Here is an 18,130-nt window from a genome sequence, read left to right on the forward strand (position 1 = left end):
TGCAAAATTAATTTAGATCAGGTCACTGATCTCTTCTCATGCAGAGTGTAGACTCACACAAGCATGTTGAATATGCCATATGATATCATTGGAGACACACACAGCAAGATGGACCCTAAGGATTAGGAATGTTAGGACGCTGAGAGCTCATCCTCCTCTATAACAACAATATAGAGAAAATAAGAAAATTCAGAGCTGATATTGTGTTTGCATCTTATGGTATACTTTTATAACATGTGATAGTTATGATATTAGCCTGTTTATGATATTTCATTTGGTGTACCAGTGTTTTTATGCTGCCTGCTCTCTTTTGAATAACAGATTTTTAAGGGAAATCTAAATGAATGAGTAATTTGTCTTATTTCAACTGAATAATTGTGTATGTTGTAGCTCCCTAGTTTCAATGTGTAATGTGTTGTGAGCTGCAACAGAGCAATTGGTATTTAACAGAAGCAGCCTAATCTATTTTTAAAAACTGAATTGAATTGATCTCTTCTTCAAACACTGATCTTTGATCTTACTTGAATTGTCTTTTTGTTTATTTTCTAGAATGTATTTTATTATATTTTAATTTCTATTCTCATATTCTATTATTTTTTTATAAAAAAATAACGATTCCATAATTTGTTTATTTTATTTTTTTTATTTTTCTGACTTTTATGAGGCACTTTGTAACTTGTGTTTTAAAAGTGCTTTATAAATAACAAATATCATTTTCATTTCAATGTTGAAAGTGTGGCATGTACAACCGTTTTTCATAAATTTTTGATGTCCTAATTACAATATATGGCCAATTAGGCTATATCATAATTAGAATATATCTTAATCATATGTATTGATAGGGAACTGTTATAGGCTGCATAGATTTAAGAGCTCCCGTTTGCTGAATCACTAGATATTTATTAGGGACTAAGCAATTTTCTATAAGACACTTGTTGCTTTTCAGTAGAGTTGAGTGAAAACTGGTTGGAGTTCTGCCCATAGACATACGATATATATATATATATATATATATATATATAATATTAATATATATATATAATATTAATATATATATATATAATATTAATATATATATATATATAATATTAATATATATATATATATATATATATATATATATATATATATATATATATATATATATATATATATATATATATATATATATATATATATATATATATATATATATATATATATATATATATATATATATATATATATATATATATATATATATATATATATATATATATATATAAGAAGGTGATGCCACACGATCATCAGAGGGCCATGCGGACATGCGCACTATTGACAGCGAGGATCCAGCCGATTTAAACAACTTCCTGGTCCGGGAAAATCTGACATTATCGCGACAGCCTGTTCGTATGCAGCTCAGCGAAAGGGGCCTGGCGCTGGAATGCGAAACTATAACTTATTTAGTCCAAAACAAATCGTTGACAAACCTCAGCGTACCATTTCAGAAATATCACAGGCCTCCTTTGGACTCCGCTATCGTCCGAGACATGAGGGAGACTCTTAACATAGGGTGAGTTTTATGAAGCCATTAGTGGCTAACGCTCGCTAACTTTAGCATTGGCTAGCTAGCAAATCCATCAACACCCAGGCTTGTGACAGCTGACCAGCCAACAGGACCAAGCTAAGGCTAGCATTAGCAAAGTTAGCTGGCAGGCAGTTGATGAATAGAGTTAATCTCGTTTGAACAGGTGACTTGTTCAGGGGGATTGTGGTGCTGGTTTGGTTACGTTTAAGATCGACACATCTCCCAGGAGTGGTACTGTTTCCTGTCGTAGCCACACAGCACTCCAATGTGGACGTGTTTTGAGTGATGCACGGAGGCTAACAGATGCTTATAACTAGCCTGCTAGCTAGCAATGGTATGTCGTCGTTGCTTGGTGCAACAGAATGGCTAAACAAACAACAACAGACTGACAGGCACCTTGCTAGCACTCATGTGCTAATTGGAATGCATGCCAGTAACGCTGGCGTGTTTCCTCTGTGTTCGTGTGTTATATTTCGTCTGTTTCACCTCTCTTGGTGGATAAATTATGCTCTCTTTGAAAACTCAGGTTGACGTGCCTCATATAGACTATTTAATGGTTTATTTCCCCCCTGATGTAATCACTGCTGACACATTGGGTGTGCGACAGACAGTGCTAATAGGATTACTTCGAGCGTTCCCCTGACATTTGAGATTTGACCTCAGTTTTGTCTGTCATCTTGCATCCTCAGGTTATGAGACGAGATCAGTTATTTCAGCATTTGCAGCTCTGGGCTCGTTGACTCTGTGTTGGCTCAGGATGGCGCAGGGAGGCTCTCAGCTTGACTACCACATTCTGCAGGACCTCAAGCAGCGTTTCCCAGAGATCCCAGAGGGTGTAGTTTCCCAGTGCCTTCTGCAGGTATACACACACATACACACTTTAGTACGCTCAGAAAGGCTGTTTGGAGAATGTTGTAACATTTTGCAAAGTTCACTTTTTTTGAAAATATATAGCAAGATATTTTTTTAGGATATCTTGCTATGTTTGCACTTCCTGATTGGCAACCTCTAGTATTATCCTTTATGATGCAACCTTATGATCCACCCTGCATGACTGACAATGTTCTCTGTTGCTGTCACAGAACAACAATAACCTGGATCTTTGCTGTCACCTGCTGGCTCAGGAGAGTAACAGATACCTGTATGGAGAGTTCCATCACAGTCCAGAGGAGGGGCGACTTGGTCGAAACCACATGCTACACATTAGCCTGGGATACCCGGGTTCAGAGGCAAGCAAGGCAAATGGAGGAGCAGCAGGATTAGGGCGCTCCCTTGTGCACAGCAACAGTGACACTCACATCGAACCCCAGCGGCCCAGCTACCCTGAGCCACTGTCAGCCCCCGCCACCATGGCCCCCTCCCCGGGTTACAATCCTTTCTTCATGAACGATCAGAGCCGCTCAGCTAGCACTCCCACTCCTCCACCCACAATGCAGGGCATGTCTCCCACATACTCCCCAGTCCCACGTTACAGTATGAACCCTATAACAGTCACACTTTCGCAAAATAGTATACCCAATGTCCCACACGCTCTGCAGATACCCCCTGGGCACTACCCTAACAGCACCAACGCCACCCTATATATTCGACCCTCACCTTCCCAGAGCCCACAGCCAGCACCCTGGTCCTCCTCAGGGGTGCCTGTATATCAGCATCAGCAGTCCCCCTACAATACTCCCACATACGGCTCCCCTTACAGCTCCCCGCAGCATCAGGTCCAGCCTCAACCACAGCCCCAGCCGCAACCCCAGCACCAGCAATACGTCTTCCTACCTATTAGCTCCCCAACCCTTCCCAGCATGCCCTACCATCACCAGCAACAACCCCAGCAACAGCCAGCTGTTTACAGGCCCTACCACACTAAAAGCTCCCTCAAGAACCAGATAGAGATTACCCTGGAGGGTCCACGACCTCGCAGTAATTCACCTGTGCACACACCCCACCCGCAGGGAGCGCTTTACATGGCCACCAGCCCTTCGCCCAGCTCCCCTTCGAGGGGCATCACTATGAGTGGACCTTCAGGGCCGGCATCCTTCCACCCTGGGATGTACCTGCAGCATCAGGGCCCTACAAGGCCTCGGCCTGCCTCCTCTCCTCAACCGGGCCAGTCAGCGTACACCTTCAAAATCAAAGTGTCCCCAGGTGGCCAGGCCCAGAGGCCACTCAGCTCACCTCCTGTGGCCGAAGCCGAGTCTCTTCTCAACATAGTAGACCAAGGGGAACACAATGCTGCCCCTGCACCCATCCTGCCCATCTCCGCTCTGCCAGGGAACATTGTCAGTCAGTTTCAGCACCTGCCCCGACGTTCAAGCTCAGGCTCTGATGACTATGCCTACACACAAGGTAGGATATTCTGTTTTTTCTGTCTTGCTCTGCATTTCTGTCACTGATGTTTTACAGTTGGAGTTGATGTGGATGTTTGGGGCTGTGTTGTCTAAAATAAATGAATACTAGACTGAAGCCTGAAGCCTGAGAGTAGCTGTGACTTAATCTTCAAAGACTTTTTTTAGTTGCTTTTCATACCTCATAATCTCTGTTTCAGCATGTACAGTCACTAATGTGATACCAAAGCAGCATATTAAAATGTTCATGTTCACCTTACTGACTATATACTAAAGTCACACATTTTCATATTTGTATATATGCATACATATATTTGCAAATATTCAAGGTGTTACACATTTCATATTTTGGACTTTATGAGAGTTGAAGATCCAACTTATGTACTGCATCTTCGTAGGCTTTTCATGGATAGAAGATGTTGCTGCCATAATTGACAGCAGTCCTCTTATGTCAACTTTATGTTTGAAAATGTTATCTTTTGTTTCAAATTATGACAAAGTGTTGATTAAGTGATAAATGGCTAGGGTTGTAAAGGGTTGGACAATTTCCAAGAGAAGTTGAGCACAATTTCAATATATAATCACAATATAATAGGGAACTTATTTGTGGGGAAATAAACATAAAAAAGCAATAATAGGTCTTATGACATTTTGGTTTAAGTATGCCCATTGCATTGAAATGTAACCAAGCAATTCATTAATCTCTTCCATCGCATGTACAGATATTTTGCCAGCATTCCAATTAAAAGGATATACAGAATGAACAGTAATATATAGTGCGTAATGATTATGCTAAGCAATATGCAGTATGGACAGCATGAACAGTATGAAACATGTGCAGCAGTTACCGTAAGCAGTGCAAGTATCAGTAAAAAATGAAAGAACACTTCAATCCCCTAACTTGCATTCAACCCACATTGTTGGCTCTAATTTTGAGCCAACAATTCTTGGAAGGTACCTTTCCCTATTAGTTACCTTGGTAGCTAGCTTACTCACCGAATGGCACAATTCATATTGTATGTATTTGACAAATCAATGGATTATGTCTGTTTATGATAGGGTAAAAGGCCTGTTTCCATTTGCATATGATACGGTAAAAACATAGCCTGAGCAAATAACCCCTATAATTCCATTTTATTCCTGTTAATTCACATTTAAAGTGTTCACTTTTAATATTCACAGATTTTTGCAACCCTATTGTTAAACACACAAAATTAGTTTGTTCAGCCTTGATGTCGATGTTGCGCTTGTGTATTGGTAACAGATAGAATAGAAACTGAGAACTAAAGTGAGAGGTTTTATGTACCATTTTTTTATTCTTGAATTTCAAGCATTTTGTGTGTTTCCCTCCAGCTCTCCTGCTCCACCAGCGGGCCAGGATGGAGCGTCTAATGAAGGAGCTGCTGATGGAGAGGCAGAAACTAGAGCACCTGAAGGCCGACGTCAACAACATGGAATATGACGCCCTTCAAAGACGCTTTCGAAGAGTCAACTCCACCAGTCTTATACCCAGAGTAAGGACTGAACATGATTACTGTCTCCTCTTAACAAGTTTATGCCACCACAACTCTTCTACTTTTTCACATGCTCACAAAAGGTGACCTACAACAATAGCCTGTGATTATTCTTTTGCAAGTTCAGTTGGCTGTAGCAGCTACATCGCTATTTGCTACTCACTGACGGTGCTGTTCAAAAATAAATCAATCAAGCTTGACTTAAATTAGTATTCCAGGTAGAGCTAAAATGCTGCAATAATGATAAGACAAGTTGCTGTACTGTATCATACAAAGTGATGTTTAAAATAATTTCTTAACTGTAAGAAGAAGATTGAAAGGAGGGATGGGGAATAGTCAGGTGTTTTATGTTAGTCTAATCTAACTGGGTTGTGTGTTTGCACCGTCTGCAGCCTGAAGAGATGACCCGATTGCGGAGTCTGAACAGACAACTTCAGATTGATATCGACTGTACCCTGAAGGAGACGGATCTACTGCAGTCTAGAGGTATACATACACACTCGCACACACAAATGCACATTACTACACATAAACCCTTTGAAGTGTTTCTCTGATTTATCTGAAAGCATTGATCTTGAAAGAGCCAAGCCCAGAAGCAGACAGAGTTGGGTCCAAAGTGATGGACGAGGCTCCATCACACTGCATACATGTGCAGCACTCTAAAATGACCTGCTGGTCCGTGACAGGACCCAGGCCCATCCGAGGTTGACCCTCATTGGGCCCCATGCACAGTGTTTGGCTGGTACGTGATCCTTGTTGATTACGTAATTGATAACAGCATTGCCTCAATATGCCCCTAATCGCAGTGTGTGGAAATGACTTGCAGTGCTTTTATATATTTACCAGGAGTGGTGTTTTTTGGAAGCTGAAACAGTCTTCACTGGCAGCGGGCTCCAGAATGGGACCACTTTGCTTGAAATCAACTCAGTGTCACTGAACATTTGTGTCGTGGTCCTCCTGGATAATTCTTGGAGCATCCTTCAACTTTGTTTCAGAATTCCAAATGCCTTCTGGCAAACACGGGCCGAGATGTCGTGCATGCAAGTTGTTTTTAACCACTTTCTCTTTGCCACTCTTCCTTAAAGGGGAGAATAGTGAAGCACCCGGGCAGCAGTTTTTATGTAAACAATGTCTCTCCTCAGAGCTTTTGAACGCTGACTTCCCTCACCAGTGCCCCTCTCACACTCTCACACACTTGTTTTTTGAGGATGGCCTGATCCTTAAATGAAGATGTTGAAACTTGCAGCAAAGAAGAGCAGCTGCAAAATTATTGAATTTGCTAGTCAGTCCCTGAGTTGAAACGTATGCTTCTTGGTTGCATTGTTTCTGATTACAGAGCAAGGAATCTCTGTTTGTCTATGTGTTCTTCGCATCTCTCGAGAACCGTTCATCCGGTCTACTTCAAACTTCACGGGTGTATTGCTGGGGACCCAAGCAGTGTTGAAGTTGGTGCAATTAGGACACAACGTTCAATATATATGTATGTATGTATGTATGTGTGTGTGTATGTGTATATGTATATGAAGCGATGGCGGTCTGTGGCAACAGGGGAGTCTAGCATGTTGTCAGCAGCTGGCCTTTACGAGCTGCATCATTTGGATGTACTAACGTTACAACCAAACTCCTCTTCACCAAGCAATCTACTGCACTAGTTTCTTTAGATGTTAAGCCATGCATGTTCATGTCTTTGATGGCAGAAAATAAAATGCATGTTCAAAATGAAGGTATCATACTAGTTACAAAGGTGAACTTAACTATGTATTACTGTTCCTGTATTACTTTTCCTGTTTTTTGTTTTTGGTGACTACCGGTATTTTAATATTTTGGGACTGTGACCAGTTTTTTGAATGGAAAAGAAGATCCCAGTTGTTGTAGAGTTGAATGGGTGGATGTTGTTTTAGGCTTTAGAAAAATGGCCCTAATAGTGGTCTTAGTTGGGACAAACAGCCAATGTAAAATGTATTTTTTTGTGAGTGATCTTTGCCTCTTTGAGCCCAGCCATCGCTCACAAAGCTCTTTGAGCTAGAGAAGTCTGCGTGCAGAAAAAATTCCAGTTCCAAAAATAAATCCGAAAATCAAGTTAACATCTGACTGCACGCCTGTAGCTGCTAGGCGCATTATTCTTTTATTTATTTTTAAGCAGACAATGACATCCCATGTTCATAATTGTGGTCATAAATCTGTATACAACTATATAAACACCCAAGAAAGATTAAGCTTCCTTGTTTGATGTTGCGGTTCATTTAAAATGGATCTCTTGTGGCCAAGTGAAGACAGGTGGAATTCTGAAAATGTGTGAATACTGCTTGAATTGGCTTATTTATTGTAGCATTGCCCTAGCGGCCGTTCAGACCAACTTAAGCTCTGCAATAACAAAACACAAGGGGCTGTGTTGGTTGAGGCGTGTTGCTTCATGTGCTAGTGAGACGCTTAAATACAATCCAGGATGGCGAGGGTTAGAGATCCATGAATCTTAAGGCTTTTTGGATGTCAAAACACTGCACAGCAGTTTATAATACTATGAGACAGGATTTTACAACTCAGCATCATCCATTTTTACTAAACTCTTGTCTTAAAGATCCTGAAGTAAACAGTAGGATTACTCTGTTCATGTTACAAACTAGTCTAACAGGAATGTGCATGTATTTGATTGACCAACATAGTACGTAGCCAAATGATATCTCATTACTTTGCTGCAGAAGTGGAGCCAGATATAACTTTTTTATCTGTTGACCCTGCAGTCTTTTTTCGTAACTTGTGTGTTACAATGACTGAGGGCTTTATTGTCGGTCGGAACACAGCAGTCTGTCAGGAGGTTCAAAGAGAACAGCTGGAAACTGGTCGGACTGATTGGACTTCTGGTTGGGATGGACACTTCTAAATAAACGTCTGGTTTCTGCTTTTCCTCCACAGGGAAGTTTGATCCAAAAGCAATGAACAACTTTTATGACAACATCCAGTCCGGTCCGGTTGTGCCGCCCAAGCCTGGGAAGAAAGGTGAGAATTTTCCAGCCCCGTTTTCAGAACATCAAAGTTAGTCGTGTTGAGACATTTTCATGAGCGTGTGTAAAGAAAAGATGAAAAAGAAATGTTCTACAAGTAATAATCATACATTAATACTGTTGCCATGATGCAGATTTACGATTCGTTGCAAGAACGTTCAGGGTCTTCCTTACTCGCATACAGTACTTGGCTTCTTTGGCTTCCAGCAAATTGAAGATTTGTGACATTTTTATTTAAAAAAAAAAAACAAAAAAAAAAACGAGACTAAAACCTTAAGTGCATTGGGTCTGTGTTGGTCAACGTGGTCTCCACAAATGAGTTGGCCTGGAAACTATTGCAATTTAGTGAATGCCCACGTCTATCAACATGTATACTGAATGTTTGATGCTTAAATTGAGTGACAGCCATGGTTAATTCCAGCCCTGAGTTGATGACTCTTTTTCATGTACTGCTTCACTCTGTTTTTGTGAAAAGGGGATCAGGGTCCCAAGCCAGTCCCGGAGCCCCCCAGGGATGAGGACTTCGAAGGCGCCCAGTGGAACTGTGAAAGCTGCACCTTCCTCAACCACCCTGCCCTCAACCGCTGTGAACAGTGCGAGATGCCGCGTTACACCTGAGCTTAGCACTGCACTGTATTGCCCGCCCCTGCCCTATCCCCGACCAATCCTTGGATAGTATGAGCCCCAACCCTTCCAAAATCTGCAGAATCTGTCTTGAGGTCTGTCAATCAATATGTAAGCCCCTCTTACCTGCTGAGGAAGAGCCACTATCCCTCTCTGCCCACTTGTCCTGCTCCTATCTACTACTCCTGTGCACTTTGAAACCTTTTTTTCCATTTGGAGGATGATGATTCTTATTCAGGACAGTCGGAGCTTCTTCTCATGGCAAGTGTTTAAAAGAGGGACACGCTGCGACTCTGGCAGTCGGTGGTTTGGGGCTTCAGAAAGGTTAAAGCGATTTAAGGATTGAGGAGGAGCTACGGTTTACCTAGAGAACATTCCACGCAGAAAGAGTGACTGCCCTGTTTACACTGCGCCCATTCCTGAACTCAACATGGAGGCACTTCCACTTTAATCTAGGACCTGTAACTCCCACTCTGACAGTGGAACAATGAAAGCAATGGTATATACATTCTGACTAATGCGAAATGTAGACTGTACACTGTATCTGGCTCTGTATTAGAGCTCATGTCACTGAAAGAAGAACACTAAAGACATTTGCATATGAGTATATTCCTGGTACTTTTATGCATATTATGCCACCCTGTATTATGTGTTCAGAAGATGTTGATTTCCTGTTTAAATGCCTCAACTTGCTGTACTTAATAAAGGAGCTGATTCTATGTGACTTGACCACGCGCAGCTGGCATGTCTGCATAGGTTGTTTTTTTAATAATTCACAGATGCTCCTTTTTCCCCCCCACACACAAACCAAACTTTTTTTTTTTCAATACATGTTTATTATGCAAGTAATCAAACCAGTGGGAATCAGAAACACAGCAGCAAATGGTAGTAACATGCACACACACTCTCACTTTCACTGATGTTGCAAGGAGAAGTTGGAGACGTTTCTAACCACGTTCAAGTAGTGCCAGTGCAGCTCTGATCCCACTGTCCTTCAGGTTTGAAACTCTCCATTTTCTGCTTGATTGATCCCATAGTCCTCATAACGTGAATCATGCATAGCATATTTCACTCTAGCATCTCCTAAAGTACTCCATCAAGGACCTTAACTTGGATACAAAACCTAAGTATACTGACTTTTTCAATAACTACAATAATTTTATGCTACAGTCTCCCTATCTGAGTTGTGTTGTATTCCTACGGAAGCTTGCCCTGCTGTGTGCGTTCCCATTCCTTACAGGGGGAGAAGATAAGGAGGCATCACATGAGGGAGGTGTGTGAGCACATGCTGGGTGGTATGATCATGCAGACATGACACGCTCAGCAAACATGGTCATTTGCCATCTTCCTTCCCACTGGTCTTCTTGTAGTGAATATTACTTAATTATGCTTATTGTGCATACTTACATATAACAACCATTTTCTGAAAAAACAGGTATAACTTGGGTTATGTTGTACGGTTACATTAGCAGCCAAAGGCTTTACCGCTGTTTACATATGACAGACTCTCTGCTACTCATTAACCAGTAAATGTTTCTCTCACCAGTATGTTATTATTTGGAGGTGGCTGTGGAATGGTTTTACTGTCTTAGGTAGCTTCTGTTTATTTACAGTATCTCTGATGCTTTTAATACATGAAAGAAGAAAGAAAGCCACTTATTTGGAGCTTTATGACATGCTTTCACCTCCATTACACTCTACTGGAGGAAGAAGGCTCTGCCAAGTTCCAGTTGTCGTGTAACTGGGGAAATGTAGCATTTCCTGAGGTGTGCCCTGTCTTCCTCACTTTGTCATCCTCGTGATATCACTTCAATAGGCCTCCCTGGGTCCGTCACTTCCCTGATTGGCCCGAGTTTACATCGTTCTCTGATCTGATTGGTTAATTATACCATAAATTCATCCTGGTATGCAGTGAGTAAATCCATCTGTTCCTTCTAGATTTTCTTTGCCCAAATCTAAGACCTACTGGAGTTCCACTTAAAAGGGACACAAGAGTTATCTGAGTACTCAAATTCTCTCCCAAATTAAACTGGCTGGGTTTGGATTTCTTTTCACCACTGGGTTTGCTGCCAAACCTCCTGAGAGAGCATGGGGCTTCAGTCCAATGAGTGAGGATAGTCTCTGAGACGGTAAGTTCACAGTATCAAATGGAAGAGCTCATTTCCAGTCCTGAAACTAACAATGAGTGTTTGTATTTCCTGTTTTTCTAGTCTGTGGTTGTGCACTGTGTAACGGACAGAAAGTTCCTATTACGGAGAGGACACCGGGTGAAACGGAGTCTCAATTTCTCCTCTTGTCTCACACATTTTAGTAGTAGTCTTCATAGTTCTTGGGGTTGAGGCAATAGAGGATGGCGCCTCCAAAAGAGAAGATGGTGGATCCCCAGGCCAGACCGTAGCCCCAGTTAAACTCGTGGTACACCCTCAGACTGACTGTCTCTATGAACTTGATGGGGAAGAGGACCAAGCTGCACACCTGGAGCACCACTGCAGAGGAAAACCGGAAAGAGAGAAGGGACAAATGTCAAGATAATTATGGTAGATATATATAAATTAAAAACAATGACTGACCAGCTTACAAAAACTGTAAGGAGGTAGATACAGGGCACAATGATGGCTACCAAAAAAAAACTTTATTTAAATAATGAAAGGTTTTAGTGCTTTGCCCTTGGATCTTTCCCCTGACAGCTATCATAGATGTAGATTGTTTTGGAAGCTGGACAGTCATTGTTTGATATATTTGGACTGTCCTTCAGCTCTTCCTTCATGTTTTTTTATTTGTTTTTTTCGCCACAGAATTTCTTTACGTACCTGCGGAGAACAGCATGACAGCCACTGGCTTGTAGCAGCGACTCCTGGAGCCAGAACACAGGGAGATTAGCGCCACGAGGAAAGAGAGCAGGGTGAGGGCCGCCCCCCCCAACAGCAAGGCCAGTGTGGCGATCTGCCAATCTGAGACAAACGCACAGAGAGAGGAGGGAGGAAAGGCATGAAATCACACTGAGACAGAGAGTGACACAGGTAGCTAAAAGGAGGTTACTCTTGAGAGCCGTGTCTGCACTGCTGACAGGAGGGAGGAGAGTGGATAGATGAGGAGAGATAGAAGGACAGAGTGGGTCACAGGCCGTGTTGGAGAGCTACAGTTGCACTGCCAAGCTCAATCTTACACAAGAGAAAAATGATTCCACCCACTAACGTTTGTGGTGATTTACCACAGTGTAAACAGTGGTTTCGGAGGTTGAGACAACTCCTCGTGCGTATTCTGAGAAGCTGCTGATGGCTCATCGTGTTTTGATGTGAGTCACTCATAGCCAGTGGTAGAAGAAGAAGAATGTGAACCATGCAGCGAATAACCCCTCGAAACCGAGCACAGCAGTTTCTGGCTGACAAGAAACAAACAAACGCACACATGCCTCGCTATGCACGGATATCAGCGGGTCCAGTAATGGATCCCGATGCAGCAGAAAAGCTTCTGTGAGGTGACTCAGATAATGAGTATCCCTCCCGGCTGGCTGATGCCAGCTCAGCAGCATTCTCAGCATTTCATTCAGATTTACTCCAAAAACAGTGAAGTGGAAATAACTGCAATTTCCCTTTCCTATCCTTGGAATGCCAAAGCAGAAACAAAAAAAAAGTAAACAAAATGGAAAAGTGTTTGTCAATAAACAAACCTTACAGCATAGATTTTAGTTTGCTTTGTGCAACAACAACAAAAAATCACTTCAGCAGAAGAGAGTGTTGGAGAACTTTTTTTAGAGACTTAATTAGCTATGGGACATAAACTGAGGGTTGTTGAGAGACAAACTGTATTGTTATTTAGAGATTAAGAGTCTCTTTCGTAGTTTTACTGTGTACTTGTGGAAACAGGAGGTCCGTTTGTAAACAGGCAGAGGATATTATGATCAGGCATTTGATTACACAGGAGGAAATCATTTATAGTACAGTGGGTGGGAACAAAAATATAACATCAAAGCATAGAGAGGATTGAGCCCCGCAAAAGTGGTTCAATATTACAATAGGTGTACAAATTAAGGTAAGTATACATTGTATTGTCTAGTATGGAGCCCAGGAAATTAAAATGATTATGTGTTGCCAAGAATATTTCCTCTCTGTTGAGGCAGAAAATCATTAAAACATTCACCAGCGGAGAGAAAGTGACAGGACATAAGCTGCTTAAAATACAGTTCCCACTCTTGTTGGAGGGAAACTTTATTCCAGGGGCCAAGAAGCTCAAATATAAACAAACATCAACTACCTCTGACCAAATATGGTTCAGGATTTAGAGTTTAAAAATGGGCCCTGTCACCACAGGATGTTGGAAAAAGCCCACAAAAAGCAGAGCACCCACTCCCTCCAGCCTTCAGCTTGCACAACACGAGGCCCCCTTGAAAACCGACCCCTTGACTCTCTCTGCCACTGCTTCGCTGGTTTTCTCTCGGCCAAAGGGACACAGTGACACAGTGACTTGACCTGTAGTTGTTGAAGCCATTGGCGGGATATCTTCTCTCTGTCCGTTTGGTGCCTTCAGCCCAGCCAGCCTTATCAGTGCGCTTATGAAAACAGCAGGATGCAGAAAGTCATCTCATCTCAGATTTGGAACAGACACCATACTCTGTGCAAGAAACACCGCCAGAGTCGGAGTGCTTAAAGGCTTTGACGAGCAGGAAGCGCCAAACTATTAATCTGAGCCCCGCATGATGACAGATGGAAAAGGAGATACAGTACATAAGATCCAATCAGAGCATTAATTATGGTCACTGCTTTAGTTTTAATCGAAAGAATCCTTCAGGGCCCGAAGTCTGTTTCTTTGTCTGAGACAGTGGTGGAAGATCTGTGTCACAATAGAGCCTTGAGTGTCTCTTGCTGTCACACACACTCAGTCTCACTCTCAAGGCAGCCGGATGGAGAAATTAAGAAGCAGGAAGATCTTCAACCAGAGGTCCCTGGTTCAAAACCCCAGTGTCCATGAGCAAGAGGCTGAATCTTTACAAGCTTTTACTCTGTAGCCAACATTTTGCTGTGACCTCCCTCAAAGACAACACAGCCACCCTAATCCTGGCTCGATAAGGTATTACATTATTAATATGCTTTGGCATCACTGCGTCTGACTGAGCTCGCTAACACACTGGCTCCACATTTGTCGCTTCATCTTGCACCGACCTGGCATCCACACACACTGTGCTCTTGCACGACCGTTCCACATTCCTAGCCCTGTAAAGTCTCTATCTTCTATACTTGACCTCTGACCGTCTGTCTAAGTGTGTATATGTGTTAGAAAAAGTAACTGAAAGAGAGGAGGAGTTTTTATTTGTTTCTGTATAGTTTAAACACTTCATGAGCATGTAACAAGGCAATATCTCATGTCTGCTTTTGTAATTCACACTGCATATTATTTTACCAGACACACACTATGCAAGCCTTGCAGAAAAAGCTCAAAACATCTGAGCCACCAGCTGGTGTTTCAAACTAACAGGATTTATTTAATGCCTGGAGCATGACACTGAGGAAATATTGGGGGGCCGGTAAGGGGGGTAGAAAGTGATTACTGGGATTCAAATCAATAAGCCTAGCCAAGCACGGGCCTGAGGAAATGGGCAGTTTGCTGTGTGCATTTACTGTGGTATGCTGCTGCTGAGAGCTGACACGGAGACTGCATGTCTTTATATGGCACCAAAGTGCACTTTGTCTGCGCTGACAGAGGAGAATTGGGGCCAACATGACCCACAGTTACTCATCTCTCCGACAGAAAGAAAACATTTTGTCAGACTAACAAAAACACAATTCACCACTCAGCACACAGGAGGGGGGCGGATGCAGCAAAAAGTTAAATTTATATATAGGAGCACACGAGACACACAGAAAAATAATGAGTGTAGTGTGAAATAAATCGACAATTTACATTTTAAGAATACAGTTTAGACAATGTTTATGCTCATAAATATCCCTTATGAGATAGATTAAACAATATTCAGTGCTAATCAGATTATAGTTAAATTACACTCCATGAAAATCCCTGTAGTAAATACTTGTAGTAGTGTTTGTACTGGACTGAATTATACTGTAAAGTGTTTCTGTTGTATTATCCACTTTACAATTCAGTGTAATCTACTGTATTACAGCAATACCGCAAACTGTGGCCTAAAAACATGCCAGAGGTGGATCATCCTCAATAAAAAAAATTAACATTACAAATTGTTGCTGTAGTGGATCACATTAGATTTTAGTTGTCAGAACAAAGCATAAAGACATCTTTTCCTAAAAATCATGATTGATTTGTGTTGATTCTCAACCACCTTTTTATCCCTGTGATGGAAATATGAAATGCTTCCAGAAAACAACCTTCATGGGGACATGAAGAAGTTTCCTTAATAGAGGAAAATCAGCATTACTGGACTGCTTCACTTGTTTCCCTGGTTACTAATCTCCAGGCATCTGGATCTCTAGGGAGTTCTCTGCTCTGAGTTGCCCTCACTCCTTGGCCGGTGAAGAAACCCACACAAAGGCTCATTTTGTGAGCAACAAAAGGCCAAATGAAACCCCAGCTGGTCCGCTCCTGGCGAGGCAAAATTCCCACATCATTCAGTGGCGCACTAGGCAAACGTTTTAGAAGAAAAGTTAACTAACCATCATAGAAAAAACCAAAGATGTCTCCTTCATTACACTTTTGACACTCAAGGATAAACTTTTTTTTCAACACTTTTTTTTTAAATTTCCCACTTGCAAGGCAGCAATGTGCCGCATTGTTCACGATCGTATTTAATGTAGAAAAGTTCTGCAGTTTTAAATTAACCAGGCAATAGCTAATTATAAAGTAATTAACATTTAGCACTCTCTTGGGTGATGTTTTATAATTCTCACCCACAGAATAGATTGGTTCAGCGGTGCACTGTCTGCTGGGACCCTTTGTTATCCCTGCGCGCTGTGCGTCTGACTGTCATTTGAATATATGAACGTGGGGGTCTATCTGCACCCCGAAATCTGCTTTTTCAAGACTAAAACCTTCCTTAAACTACAACAGGCACTGGTTTGAAACTTTAAAAACAACATGGTGGTGCATCACTCCATCAGCTACAATAAGTTCAGCGTGTATAGGCGCATGGGCGTCTGTCTCACCGGTGGCCAGCGTGCTGTTGCAGGACCACTCCGCGGAGCTGACGGGCTTCCAGCAGGATATCCACATGGACAGGTAGTACTGGTCATCCGCCGTGACCCACGCCGGGCTCAACACGGCCCCGGCGTCCAGGCACAGGGCGAGAAAGACGCACACCAGTCCCACCAACTTCAGGGGCGTCAACGCAGACACCCGGACCTCCTCTGTGCCGCTCACGGATGAAGCCATATCTAAAGTATCTTACTCATTTAAAAAAAGAAGAAGAAGAAGAAGAAGAAGAAGAAGAAGAAGAAGAAGACGTGTGTTTGGGGGCTGTCTGTGTTGTTCCTCAAATCCCCAAAATGAGTCAAGTTGAAGTTGTGGTTGTCCCCCTGTCCGTGCCCGTGTTTTGGGTAGCAGGATGGAGAGCTGCCGCTCACTCCGCGTCCCGAGTCCAGAGGACGCTGCTGCTGCTGAAGAGCCACCGCTCTGATGACGGGACTCCGCTGCAGACTTGTGAAATAACACAGTGCTGCACCTGCTGGGTCCTAGTGCCAAGGTCCTCCCTCTCTCTCTCTCTCTCTCTCTCTCTCTCTCTCTCTCTCTCTCTCTCTCTCTCTCTCTCTCTCTCTCTCTCTCTCTCTCTTTCTCTCTTCTTTCTTAGTGTCGATTCCACAACTTTCAACAAGACTCAGTAGACTACAATTGAACAGCAACTGATACAGGTATTTTTTCATCTGAAAGAAAGGATATTTTTGAAGTGGTGTTAATGAAGTGAAGTAGACACAACTTGATGAAAACTAATAGGTAAAACTTCATACTGACCACAAACTGACTCGTATGTATCAAAGGATGCATTTTTCTTTTTAATATATAAAACACCGATCATATTACAATCTGTCATTGACCACAAAACATCCAATTTTTTCTATCACACACACACACACTCACACCCTGTGCTGAGGGAAGCTTACACAGCTCATTTCTTCTCCCTAATTGAACTTAGCTAATCCTTTGGCCTTAGGGAAGAATCCTGGAGTTAATATTGATTAACTTACACACTCGCACAGTGATATGTGTAAATACTGTATATATATATATATATATATATATATATATATATATATATATATATATATATATAGACACACACACACACATAAACAAGTATTTTTTTAAGCAAATTTACTTCATAGTTACATTTAAACAGAAATGCAACAACAACATCTGACTCCTTGTTAATTACTGTAACTGTAAGTTTAAGTAAAAGGTTACCAGCTGTTTGAACCACTGAATTTAAGATAATAGTTGTCATCTATTGCTTTATCTTAATATCTTAAGTTTTAGTGAACTAATGAGTTCAATTTGAGGAACCAAATAGACTTGGATTACTTTTTAATATGATTTACATTATGACGAAAATATCCCCTTCTCACTCTTTCACAGCAGTTTTGATTTGACTGTTTTTGTGTGTGTGTCTTTGAGTTACAGGAGTGTAGGTCAACTGTTACTGGCGGCAAAGTCTTTCAACATCATTACTGATGATTACAGATTGTAATCAGTAGAGTCGGTGAGTAAAAACAGGAACACATGCACACACAGTTCTCTCATCAGCGTTGATATAACAGACATTTCACATATTTAATCACAATGCGTGACGTACAAAATGTCACATTGAAAATCTTAAATTGACTAACATCACACTGCATGGAAAAAAATTGCTAATTGTTGTCTCTCCCTCTTCCATCAATAACTGGCCGGCAGTGCACTACAGCGGATTAGTTGATGTGGTCAATTGTTTTTAATAAATAGTTAATTTCAAGTGTATGAGACATGTGGATATGTCTTGCTACACTTTAAATGAATAGCTGAAAGTAAAGAGTAACTTCTGAGGTTCACAAAACACTTGTAAAGGATGAACTCTTCCCATTTCATTTAAATTGTTAAACTTTCAATCTGAAGCAATGTTGGATTCAATCATTTGCGTTAATT

General features: G+C 41.7%; 2 protein-coding genes across 2 annotated transcripts; one reads left to right on the forward strand and one right to left on the reverse strand.

The window, feature by feature from the left end:
• Window positions 1–1,371: 1,371 nt before the first annotated feature.
• tab3 (TGF-beta activated kinase 1 (MAP3K7) binding protein 3) lies at window positions 1,372–9,778 on the forward strand. The gene is made up of 7 exons (XM_068707385.1): window positions 1,372–1,552; window positions 2,257–2,426; window positions 2,650–3,910; window positions 5,263–5,423; window positions 5,816–5,909; window positions 8,337–8,420; window positions 8,901–9,778. Exons 2-7 carry the CDS (start codon window positions 2,325–2,327, stop codon window positions 9,041–9,043), a joined length of 1,845 nt encoding a protein of 614 aa, XP_068563486.1. The 5' UTR covers window positions 1,372–1,552; window positions 2,257–2,324; the 3' UTR covers window positions 9,044–9,778.
• Window positions 9,779–9,852: 74 nt separating this feature from the next.
• tmem47 (transmembrane protein 47) lies at window positions 9,853–16,616 on the reverse strand. Its single transcript, XM_068707386.1, has 3 exons — window positions 16,162–16,616; window positions 11,860–12,000; window positions 9,853–11,535 (listed from the first exon to the last, which is right to left on the reverse strand). Exons 1-3 carry the CDS (start codon window positions 16,385–16,387, stop codon window positions 11,357–11,359), a joined length of 546 nt encoding a protein of 181 aa, XP_068563487.1. The 5' UTR covers window positions 16,388–16,616; the 3' UTR covers window positions 9,853–11,356.
• Between the last annotated feature and the right edge of the window lie 1,514 nt (window positions 16,617–18,130).

The sequence above is a fragment of the Cebidichthys violaceus genome, unplaced genomic scaffold, assembly GCF_023349555.1.
Source record: "Cebidichthys violaceus isolate CVI_PGR_0920_01 unplaced genomic scaffold, fCebVio1.0.p SCAF_13, whole genome shotgun sequence".
In the NCBI taxonomy this organism is placed as follows: domain Eukaryota; kingdom Metazoa; phylum Chordata; class Actinopteri; order Perciformes; family Stichaeidae; genus Cebidichthys; species Cebidichthys violaceus.

Excerpts from the sequence above, each read along its gene's own strand:
- tab3 (XM_068707385.1), top strand. The coding sequence starts at position 2,325 with ATGGCGCAGGGAGGCTCTCAGCTTGACTACCACATTCTGCAGGACCTC. Across the intron at positions 3,911-5,262 it reads TGACTATGCCTACACACAAG|CTCTCCTGCTCCACCAGCGG; the intron begins GTAGGATATTCT and ends GTTTCCCTCCAG. Across the intron at positions 5,910-8,336 it reads GGATCTACTGCAGTCTAGAG|GGAAGTTTGATCCAAAAGCA; the intron begins GTATACATACAC and ends TTTCCTCCACAG.
- tmem47 (XM_068707386.1), bottom strand. The coding sequence starts at position 16,387 with ATGGCTTCATCCGTGAGCGGCACAGAGGAGGTCCGGGTGTCTGCGTTG. Across the intron at positions 12,001-16,161 it reads CAACAGCACGCTGGCCACCG|ATTGGCAGATCGCCACACTG; the intron begins GTGAGACAGACG and ends CGTTTGTCTCAG. Across the intron at positions 11,536-11,859 it reads TGTCATGCTGTTCTCCGCAG|TGGTGCTCCAGGTGTGCAGC; the intron begins GTACGTAAAGAA and ends TTTCCTCTGCAG.